The sequence below is a fragment of the Lepidochelys kempii genome, chromosome 11, assembly GCF_965140265.1.
Source record: "Lepidochelys kempii isolate rLepKem1 chromosome 11, rLepKem1.hap2, whole genome shotgun sequence".
NCBI lineage: Eukaryota > Metazoa > Chordata > Testudines > Cheloniidae > Lepidochelys > Lepidochelys kempii.
The window spans coordinates 46793087-46805769 of NC_133266.1; the positions used below are offsets into that span (position 1 = coordinate 46793087).

The 12683-nt window shown below is 35.0% G+C and overlaps 1 protein-coding gene across 8 annotated transcripts in view; it reads right to left on the reverse strand.

Moving 5' to 3' along the window:
* CERKL (CERK like autophagy regulator) overlaps positions 1–12683 on the reverse strand; it is a 97553-nt gene that overhangs the window by 39077 nt on the left and 45793 nt on the right. For all 8 annotated transcript variants that reach the window (XM_073306063.1, XM_073306061.1, XM_073306062.1 and 5 more), the window contains exon 3: positions 1596–1727. In XM_073306063.1, coding sequence (XP_073162164.1) covers positions 1596–1727 — 132 coding nt within the window. The remainder of the gene's footprint in view (positions 1–1595; positions 1728–12683) is intronic.

The window sequence follows — 12683 nt, forward strand, 5'->3', positions numbered from 1 at the left end:
AGCCAGATCTAATGGCAATATCTTGCCAAATAACGGCTTTTTCTCCCCTGTGGCCTCTTGGAACTAATGGCTGAAACTATAAATCATTCTTTCCTTGACTTCATCTAAAGAACACTGATACCCTGAATGGAGTAATTTTCCTCAAGGCAGAAAAGGCACTTTTCATGCCTATCTGATGTAGGATATAATGCAGGGCAAGAGAAAAAACGTCATAAAATCTTTTTATTTGTTTAGACTTATGTGCAATATCTTGCACAACACCAAAAATGACCTAAATTTACCCCCAAATATTTGAGGAAACATTTGAAAAGTAAAAATAATAAAACAAACTTTTTGGCCTTCAAGCAAATACAACCTGCTCATCAGTGGGTGTCTATCCACTGGGCAGGACTGGCAGGAATATGGAAATGTAATAATGCAGCTTTTGCAGCATTAGTGTATGCTTGAAAACAATTTTGGAAAAAGTTACTACAGTACAGAAATTAAATTTGTGCTGGAAAAGTAATCAACACTTTAGCTAAGATTAAGATCCCAGGGTGCAGCCAGTTCAACCAGGCTAGAGACTGGAGAGAAATTCAGGGGACTGGGGAAGGAATCCTCTTCCCCACACAATAAAGTGCTTGCAGGAACACTCAGCAGAAGCTATTTTACCTCAATGCATCTAAAATCTCTTATGGGGAAGGAAGAATGGGAAGATCCACAGAGCAGCATGCCTCCCACTCCATGTACAGTACTTTATTGCAGAGGTGATTCATACATAAACAGTGTTCCATGCTATGTGGAATCTCTTTCTCCCCTAACCTCCCACACTTGTGAGGCTACAGAGAAGGGAACTGGATTTGCTCCATTGACTACAAAAAGGGGTTAGTACCTTCCGCATGGGAATAAAAACAGCCAAAAGGAGGAATGGATTATTATTATTATTATTATTATTATTTTACATTTACATCCATGAATAAAAAACACAACCATCACAACTTGGGAAAGCCAGACCATAAACTCCTACATTATTTTGTGGTTTCAGATAATATCATGGTTCACGCAATCTCTAATGTAGTAGTTTAAATCATCATCAGAAACTTCAATGGCATGAAGTTTAAATCATCATCAGAAACCTTACATAGCTTTGTAAATTCCCAGCAAATTTACATCTGTTCTGCTGATCAGGTTTGATCCAAATAGCAAGGATTTGAGTTAAAGCAAGAACAGCCTTGTGAAAGGAAAAGATTATACAGGAAGTTTAATAACTCAAGAAGAGTCCACAAATAAGAAACATACATCAGACCTATGTGAGATTCAAGCTTTCCTTTTTTAATAATCAAACTGCGATGTAAAAAAAACCCACACAAAGTGTAAAATTATTCCTAAAGTAGAAAAACTATACAAAATAAAATATAATCAATAAATAATGGAATTGCTAAAACTAAAGCAGTGAAATGAAATAAAACCAAATGAGTAATATTACATTTAATTCAATTCTCAATGCACTACTTGTACATAAAGCCAATAAGGATTATCAGTAAATTCAGGTTGTCTTGGTTGCTTAAGTATCCGTTTTAAAAAAAGGATTAAATCATGTTCTAAAAGCAACTTACCTGTGACGTCAGTTTTGATGTCAGCAAGCTTAAAGAGAGGTGCAACTTGTTCGTAATAAACATGAGTAGCTTCTCTTTTATGACTGTTTGGGTTAACAAATACTTTTAGGGACTTTGGTCTATTTGGAAAGCCTAAAAAAAAAAAGCACAAAAGGTTTCAAGACAAATAGCATTTGGATATTTTTACAGGTGAATCAAACTTTTTAAGCAAACATCCTTGAGATTACTGGGAAAGCTTTATGTTTTTTAAAAAACTAAACATATTAATAAAGTGTTTTTGACTTGGTTTGAGGGTAGTAGTTATAATAAACCTAGAGGCCCTTACTGTCTTCTTGAATGAGTGTGCTCATTATTTTAATCTGACCCTTAATCCTGGGGCCACTGAAGCTCTGACCTGCTTATTAGTCTACAGCTAAGAATAACCAGTCGGAACAAGTTAGTCACCACCACCTACATCATTATGTGCCAGTAACAGTGAGTCTGATTTTGAGCTGTAAAAACCGAGGACTGCTCCATAGAGTAACTGTTTCTTTGGTAATTCTCTACAATGTATGATTTGAACAAATTCATAATGAATACTAAAGTAAATTAATATCTGTACATGCGTGCTCTCTAATAGAAATACCTACATACATATATGTGCTCTGTGCAGTACTGCCTTCAAGTGTAAATTCAGAAAACATGTAGTACAGTTTGTTATTTATCTGTAAGCTTGCATAAGGGTTCAAGAAGGTTGTGAGGGAACAGCATTAATACTACCAGAGCTGCTGAACATAACACTTTCAATATGAAAATGCCTTATGCTCATTTGTACTAAGTGAAAAAATTATCTCCAAAGCCAGAAAGAGACATAACTAAAATTTTACTTCTCACCCTAAATGGGACATAGTTCAATCCCTAAAGCCAGATACATCTTGCAATTGCTGATTAGGATCCCTGCCCTTTCTTCACTCACCTTACTTTGAAGATTGAAAAGGAATAACACAAAACATCTGAACACCCATCTGAACATTTGAATTTTAAAAGGTGCCTATACCATACTCTAAGAGATTCAACAAATACTAATAATAAAGCTATTTCAATATCAAGGAAAAAAAAGATATTTTTGCGTTGAAGACAATTAACTTTTCCAAGTATCAAAACCTTGGAAAACTCTAGGAATAAAAATAGCACGACTAACCCATTTGTTTTGAAGAATGTAAATTAAAGGACTAAAAGTATTAAAGAATGTTTACTGTATATTTTCATATTCACTGAAAACTGAAAGGAAGTATAGAAAATCTAGCCCAGTTCTTCAAATGTTGATATATAATCTTGTCAAGATTAGCTAGGAGCATCAAAATTAAGGACACAACAAAATAACCTGATGCTAGAGGAAGCAAATGTTAATCACAAATCCCTTCTTCCATAAAAGCCTACAGTAACTTTAAAACTAGTTAATCCACAATGAGAACCCATACAAAACTAGAGAGACTAATATGACAGAGACTCAGCATGTTTACTGTACAAATTTACAATAAATGATCTGATCTGCTCTTCATTCATCATTGCAACAGTCTGGCAGAGTGAATCACTTTTGATAATTATCCCTTAACATACTGAGGACCGCCAGGATGATATGCAACTAGAATAGGCACAATAGGAACACGAAGCAAAAATACTTGAGAGAACTGAATCTTCTTTGAGTGTTATACTTGTTTTAGAAATTTTGGTCATATGTACATTTGAGAATCGGCTTCAGAGATTCTTGAGAAATTATGCTTTAACTTAAAGACTAATTAGAGTTCCCCCACCCCAGAAGATCTGTATATTTTTGGCATTTAGTTTCCTTGTTTTTCAGATTCCTCACATTATGGTGATAGCTCGTCAAGCAGAAGGAGGCTGGACAGAGTTACTTCTAGAGCCTTTCTACTCCTTCCTTGAATAGGCCAGGATGTGTCTTTTGGTCCCAACTGCTGGTTAGAGAGGTCTCTTGAACTAGAAATTTACTGCCTTCATGCCTGAATGGACACTGCTACCAACTATCTCTGATTAAAGGCACAAGGGCAGATGTGAACCTGAAGCGGGCATCCTTAGAGACACTACTCGAAAAAGAACCATCAGGTATGGCTCATCCTGGGTATTTAGATCATGTATATCTTTACATCCTGGAAGAACAATCCTTGGTTTTATGGTATTATCTAAGAGAGCATCAGACAAAAAACAAATGTGTTGGAAAAAACTTCCGAACAATTCAATTATAAATTTGCATGACTCATCCAGATACATTTCCATAGAATTCTCAAGGGAACCTGATGCTGGGCTCTTTTCCTCTTCCAATATCACGGATCCTCAAAGAATAGCTAGCACTCTTGCAGTAGATGAATCCTCAAGAGATATCAGTTGAAGGCATGATTCTCCTACAGAAACAAATATCTTCACAGAGAGGATACTAATGGCCTGCTCCCTTCTTCCAGGTGTATGTCCTTCCTTCCCTGAATATCTGTACTTCAAACAGAATACTTAAAAAACTCCTGGTAAAATCCACTCAAAAGACAAGCCATATTTCATCCAGAAGACAGTCTGTGTCATTTTGGGTTCAGCTGCTGAAACTGACATTTATAGCATTTGCTATAACCAAGGTATATGCTTTTATGATGTTTCAATATTGAGTAATATGTGTACTCAATAATGTTAATGATTACTAATTATTTTTATTTTATATTAACTAATTTTTTAGACTATGAGAAAGCAAAACAAGGAAAGCAATGTAAAAATATATTGCTGAACCACCATAATAATGTCATTATCATAGTGATATAAATAAGCAAAACAGCGGAAAACAAAAGGTTATCAGGCTGTTACACTTCATAGTTGCTACTATCAGACTGTTAACTCAAGTAGTTTACTGTAGAATTACAGTGACCTCCGATACTATCTTAATATTTTTCAAGTAGATAGACTATAAAGAAGTAATCAGACTTAAAAATGTAAAAATATAATATAATTAATTAGAACAAAAGTGGGACAAAAATTCATTTTCATGAATTATTACTTTGTCTAAAGTATAAAGAGAGAAATCATGTAAGCCTGTAGCAGAGGTAGGATTCCTATGTTTCCAGTATTTTTACCTGTGGTGAAGTAAGCTGGCTTCAACCAACTTGGGGGGGAAAATAACTGTTTAAACTTTACACCATATCACCATTTTAATTGTATGTTGTCTAATTTGTTTGTAAAATATATATTTAAACTACATGAACAAACAAATCTTACTATGAACAAACTGGGGAGAGAAGAGTCAGGGGTTTGTACAGAATATGTGAAAAGGTGGAGAACTTTGAGGTGTTGGAGAACTGTACGGATAAGACATACACAAAGAATGGAGTTATAATTTCACTACCTGCCCAGGATCAGGAGAAAGGGTGAGAGAGAGAGAGGCATAAAAGAGATAGAATATTGCTACCCCACTTAAACTTTAACATAAAAAAATTAAAGTTTTAAGTTTTCCAAGATGCCTGTGCCCAAAAAGGACTATGCAAAGTATTAAAGGAATCTGGGCATTCAAATAAGGATAGGTATACGGCACATTTTAAAATCTTAAAATGGTAAATTTTAGGAGACTTACATCTGAAAGTTTCATCATTTTACCACAAATTCATGAGTGCAATTTTTTCGCCCTATAAAGAATCTAAATTGCAATTCTAAAAATTAACAAATTGGTCTATCATTTAAATCTGGATTATTCTTTTCTTTAAAAAGTGAACTATTATTGATAAATAGATTGGAGATATTATATGGATCCTAATGTGATTCATTGACAGGAGAGAGCTGTTAATAAAAAGAATAAATCACAATAATGTTGTGTTGTATACAAAATTTCTGCTTTTTAAATATTAACAACTTAGCTGGTTTAGGAAAAACAAAAAGAGCTAAAAAAACAAAACTTTATATATAAAAAAGCAACCATCATTGACTTAAATTGACCAGTCACATGCAATTGATTGTTCAATATTTCAGCATGAAAAAATATACTACGCTGATTATATGATTTTGCGTGTACTAAATGGTTACCAATAAACATGACTGGAAGGTGATCATGACAATAAACACTGGTTCAGGGGAACAGTGGGGAAAAAAAAGTTTCCCATCCCATAGCAAGTGTTAAAATGCAGCAAACGGGCCTGGACTTCTGAATAACGTATTCGTCAAAAAACAATTTCACCTTTAATGAAAAATTTTGTACAAAAACAAATTATGAATTGAAATCTTCAGAAAATCTCTTGAAATTAATAAATAATTATTGGTAACTCTTATTCCCAACATATACAATAAATAAGATTTACTACTAATTTGAAGCTGACTTCAGTCCTTCAGCCCTCGGGTATCCTCACAAACTGATATTCTGTTATATTGTTTACCGTAGCTCCTCCATCTGAAGTGGACTAGCAATCTAAAACAGAATGGCCAACTGTTCCTCTGGTACTAACACATGTGCTAATATGCACTAGTTTAAACTTGATCTATCAGTGAATCAATGAACCATGAAGGGTGGGGGTTAATCAGGGTGTTTGGAAAACAAAGGCTCATAGGGCAGGAGAGACGCTACTCTCAGGCACACATCTGTGCTGTTTTCAGTACTTAGCTTTATGGCAGTAGGTTTATGTTACAAAAGTTAAGAGCTTGGAATCATGTCAGTGTCATGTACATTTATAACTATTTTATACAATAAGCAACGTCAAGTATGTTACGCATAAGAAAAACTAATAATGTGAAACAAAGATTTGTTAGCGTAACTATGGATACGCCACAGTTAATGTTACACTAACCAAAGTTAATGTTTAACATTAATAGTATAATTAAAACTTCATGCATGAAGCTGCAGACATTAACATTAAATCTTAGTGTGCGAGGTGTGCTGCAAAGCAGTACATAATATAAGAATGTATTATATTTTAACAGCTACTATATCTTTTAGTTTCAAGCTAAATTTTAGATTACTACCCACTGAAGAAAAATAAATAAATAAATAAAATAAAATAAAATAAATAAATGCATTTAAATGCTCAGGGCCAAAAAGTTAAAGGCTTTCTAATATACTTTTATTGAATGTCTACAAATGTCTATTTAGAGTCATATCAAATCTAAATTATTGCAGATAAAAACATTGCTGAGTATTGTTACATCTCTCTTCTGGGTCTTTTGGTTGTTTCCTACTAACAAACATACACTAATTTGTACTAAAGACCGTATTCTCTTAAATAACACTTTATTGAAAGAAAGGCTTATTTCTTTGTATGTACCCGTATGAATAAAAGCAAAAAAGTCATCTTTCTGAAAATGTTGAGTCTAATTCAGAAGACATAAAATAAGTTATGTACTTATTCTTCATTTGGGGCACTACAGAAAAAATGAAAATATGTTATAAAACAGAGGTCTAAATAACTACATATAGGTGTTCAGCTATGAAAAGGCTGAGCATTGTAACATAGACAAGATAGAGTTGGAACTGAAGTTCTCAGAAAGCTGCACTCTCTACAGAGTAGATACTCTTGGAACATATGTGATTACACACAAATTGGAAGCTATAGAGCAGTGTTTCTCAATCTTTTTGATACCAGGGACTGGCTTGCTGGGTTCCTAAACTGTGTCAGGGACAGCTTGTGGATCGGTGCCGGGCCATGGACTGACTGTTGAGAAATTCTGCTATAGAGAATACTACCCAGAAAGAGGATAAAGGGGCTGGTGAGGTGGAGAATACCACATACCAGGAACATTAATATAGAAAACAACCCACAAAAAAGCAAAATGAAAATAATGTTTATTTTGCATTTCAGCAAAGGTTTTCACGAGGTCTTCATCAGAACTGCCTTCAAAATAGAATTCATGTCAATTCACCCATACTAAAAACTTTTTGTAGTTTAATTAAACAAAAACAACAAAATCTTGACTTTTTCCATATAAGATACATAAATCAGTAATTACTTCTATTTTAGATTATTAGGAACGCATCCTTAATTAATATTTACCTACTTTGCCCAATAAAAATACATGTTTACGATAGCTGCTCACATGTACACATGCAGTCACTTTGGTAACCCACCTGCTTTTCATCTGCTCCAGCCTAGGTATAATAAAAAATCACCCATGTAAATAATGCAATAATTCACCTGAAACATCATCTATGTTTTAGATGCAATGCAATGAGAGATGCACATATAATCTGTAATAATTTTTTTAAAAAGCACAAAACTTTGCAGATTTTTCTGTCACTGTAAAAAGTGAAAACAAAACTTTTGAGAAATTTCCAATGAGTTGCTTTTGTAAAGATGTCTTTCATAATGTTGCTTTGAAAACAAGCTGTGGGTCAAGGCCATGAACACTCATGGCTGATCAGGGTAAAATTTTCCAAAGTACCTACTATGACTTAAGAGCCTGAATGTTATTGAAAGTGAATGGGACTTAGGCAATTCTGAAAATTTTACCCCTAAACAATTTTTAAAAAAAAGTTTCTATCCTATTCCCAGCAGAAGGTGGAAGAAATTTCTAAGGAACCCTCTTAATTACTAAAAAGTATAAAAACTAGAAAATCCATATTCCATTGAAAATTCTTCCCTCCTATGTTTGACATACTGATAACTTGTTGTTTTTTTTTAATCTCAAATTATGCTCTTTGCCTTATTCTACAAATTCTGCTGCTGAAGTACCTGCATTTCTTCCATATATGTATATCATGTCACTTTAATAATACTGAATTGTCACTGTTGATTTTCTAGATATAGTTATGGGGAGGGGTTGTCTTTTATTTCTTTGATTTGCCTTCAAAAGTGAATTTGTACTTGCAAAATTGAAACAAGAAAATTTGTGGTATGGGTATTTTTGTTTTGTTTTTATTTGTTTTTAAAATGACATATGAACTACACAGACTTTCTTTGGTACTCCGGGGGCTGCAGATTCCCCATACCCAGAGGGTTAGAGAGATAATGTGTATTCTCCCCTGACACCTAAACATTACACAGTTACAGGTCTGCAGAGGGAATGGGACTGACAAAAGAGCTGGAAATAGCCACATTGCACATAATACTTTTCTAAGATCCGGGGGGGTTCCAACTGAAAAGCCACAAGGGGGTTACATCTAGCTGAACCCAAAGCAACCTGAGTAGGGATAGTGCAGCTGCCACTGGGGAACATATGGCATCACAGCTCCTGATGAATGCAGGGAACTCAAAGAGGAAAGCACAGGCACATGCTGCTCTCCATAAAGTAGCCTGTGCTTATGAGTATTCAGAGATCTGCCGGAATCTTGGCACTTTTGCATATATAGATGTTTAGGGGTAAAGCCCCTGCCTGACCTTTGAGGAAGAGGGAAGATGAGAAACACCTCAAATACTCCTATTCAGAAAATTTAGAGGAGAATGCAAGCAGAAATAGTAATAGATTTATTATTTTGCCTTCACTGGTATCTGCTTTTGATAACAGCTGGGTGGGAAACAGCATTCCTGTCCTGCAAAGACTGATATTTTAGACATTTTTTCCAGTTCTGCATCAGGAACAAACTAAGATGTTTCAATATTTCCAAAGAGAAACCACCCAAAGCAGCCAGTTGCCTAGTGGTTAGGGCATTCATCTGATGTGACAGTCCCAAATTCTAATTTCTGCTCTTCTTGATTCAGAGCAAGGACTGGAAGCTGGATCATCCACATCGCAGGTGAATGTTGTAACCACCAGGCTATTGGCTTTTCTGGGATGGGTCTCTCTCAATCTCTCCTGTTGGAGCTGTCCTGCTGGGTATAAATTAAATACTAATTTGACAAGAAAGGGAGAGAGACTTTTTAGCCTGGTAGTTTAGGCACGGACTTGAACCTGTCTCCCCCATGTGTCAGGTGAGTGCCCTAACCACTAGATTGCTTTGCTATTGGCTATTCTGGGGGGGACAGGTCTCTCTCTCTCTCTACCCAACACACCTTTTAGATTAAAATCAATGTGCTTCTGCAAAAAGTTTGGTTTTGACAAACCGGCATTTTCCAGTGAAAAATTGTTTTGTTAAAAATTTCCTCGCCATCTCTATTCTTGACAGAGTGAGGGACTTGTCTCCTGTCTTAGTGTCTTTAACATAATTGAAACAGGAGAAGGTCATGAATTACCATTTATTAAAAGAATGGTCACATTAAAATATGGAAAGCTTTGGATTCAGGATTCCAGCTTCTGAGACTATGGTTCAGCAGCAGTTTGATAGAAAGAAAAACAGTCTTAATTGTTATAGACTAAGTAAAACTCATTTACTATTAATAGGCTGTGACCACAGAGATATAATTTTGGAGATCAGTCAGATATAGGCTTCTTTGTCACAAACTCATTATATTCTGCATTTTTCAAAAAAAGAGATGGAGAAAAACTATCACAGAGTGGAGTTTTTCTTGTTTTCACTAGTAATATAGTTTTCCTACATTTGATATAATTATCTATCATAGAAAGAAAATAAAAGGATTAAGTCTCACTATATAATAATTTGTTCTTGTTAACCTAGCAGAAGTGCATGGAATTGACAATTCTTTAAATTACACACTGTATATCATCAGTGAAAGCCACTATAATGCTCTTTTCATTATTGAATTAAACCTATTTCTTTTCCAGTGCTTCTCTCTCACTGGGAAAACATTAGTTTAGTTACTAAAATATATATATATTGCTTTTTACTCTGAAAATATTTAACTATTCTTTTCCAAACACACATACCACCTATAAAACATTAGGATAAATTCTACACCATCACACAAGAGCAGAAGTATGGTGAGAAAACATGAAGCTTAAGAATCAAAAAAATAAATAGCAAGAAGAAGAAAGACCATAATAAAAATGGCATAAGAGATTCTCTCTCTTTCTGTTGGTAGGCGCTTTCATTTTGCACTTTAGATGATGCTTAAAATGCATTTATATTTAATACTTATTTGCTTCTTATATCTGTTTTTTTCAGCATGTAGCCATCACAAAAAAATCAATGACCTGCTTTGAACACCTACAAAGAGGTTCATATTAAATTGCAGTCAAATTCCCATAAAGTTAAATACTGCAAAGTTTATTATTATTGTTACTCTACTGAAGTCTAATGAGGTTAATAAGGATTTTCTACAAAGTAGTCTTTTTTTTTTACTCCCTCCCCAAAATACTGAGAAATATTGCTTTTCCCCCAATTTAGCATTCTTTTTATAGAACTTGTAAAAAATTATTGGATCAAATTCTCTGTTGGTGAAAACTGACACAGATCCATTGTCTTTAATGTAGTTTTCCAATTTGCACCTGCACAGATTTTGGCCGAAAGTTTAAAAGCAGCATGTAAAGAAAAAAACTGTGGTGATAAAAAGAATAAAATCTTTGACCTTCCTGGTATGGAGAAACATATTTAAATTATCTGAAACAGTGGCATAGACTAAACCAGGTCTACTTTCTGGGAATCCCCACTACCAAAGTATGTTCTCATGGTTGCTGGAGAATAGCCTGCCAAGTTGATCTGCCAAGGTGTTTTAAAGTGAAATGCAGCACATTGGTGTGATTTAATTCAGAATGCACCAATCCCTTGTAGCTTCCTGACAGAGTGGAGATGATCTTGCTTCCCCATGCCTGTTCACATAATGGATAGTTGTGGTACTCTCTCTCAACAGTTGCATATTGGATCTTGAAAGAGGAAGGAATGCTTTCATGTCAGATCAGTGGCACTAAGCTCTAGGACATATATATGCAGGTGAGCTTCTTGAGAGGATCACAGGCCCCAAATCCGAAAGTGATTTACATAAATCCCCCATCCTTGAATGGAAGCATCTGTCACCACAATCTTGGTAGGTAAAGGTGAAAAAAAAAAAAGGTGTATGTGTTGGGGGGGGAGTTCATTGCACATCTGAAGAGGATCTTCCCATCATTTAAACTAGGAGAGTACTTCTTATGGGCCTGCAACCATCATATGTACATATGGTGTCTGATGGGTAATCTTTTAGCTGGTTGGGGAGACCTATTATTGTTTGGACTCTCTCTTGTGGAAAGTAAAATCTCATTGACCTGGAGTCTAAGGTCACTCCCTACCCCATTGCCAAGTTTCAGAGCCCGAGCTCCAACCTGAAGCCAGAAGGGGCATTCTCAGGCTTATAGCCCTGGGACAAGTTAGCTCGAGACAACTTATAAATCTGATGACTCTTTTGTTTCTGTTTGCCACGTGCCAGGTACAGACTGGGAGGCTCGCTTTCAGTTGCAATATAGACATACCCTAAGTCTCATTGAAAGTCAATGGGAATTTAAGTCCTATTTTCAAGAGTAATGTAGGAGCTAAGCATTTTAGAACATTTTACCCAGGATTCATCTCATCTAGCTCTCTCCTGAGTCCCCTATCATCTTGCTTCTGTCTCCTCCACTCCACTGGAAATACTCCTGCTGATCAAATAAAAATGTGAAGACCTGAGCAGAAAACATTCTTTATTAGGGCTGTTAATTAATAGCAGTTAACTCACATATTAGCTCAAAAAAATTAATCATGATTAATCGCCTTTTTAATCGCACTGTGAAACAATAATAGAACACCAACTGAAATGTATTAAATATTTTCTACATTTTCAAATAACTGATTTCAGTTACAACACAGAATACAAGTGTACAGTGTTCACTTTATATTATTTTTATTACAAATATTTGCATTGTAAAATGATAAACAAAAGAAATAGTATTTTTCAATTCACCTCATAGAAGTACTGTAGTGCAATCTCTTTATCGTGAAAGTGCAATTTACAAATGTGGTTATTTTTTGTTACATAACTGCACTCAAAAACAAAACAATGTAAAACTTTAGCTCCTACAAGTCCACTCAGTCCTACTTCTTGTTCAGCCAATTGCTCAGATAAACAAGTTATTTTACATTTACGGGAGATAATGCTGTCCACTTCTTATTTACAATGTCACCTGAAAGTGAGAACAGGCGTTCGCATGGCACTTTTGTAGCTGGTATTGCAAGGTATTTACTTGACAGATAAGCTAAACATCCATATGCCCCTTCATGCTTCAGCCACCATTCCAGAGGACATACTTCCATGATAATGACACACATTAAAAAAATGCATTAATTACGTTTGT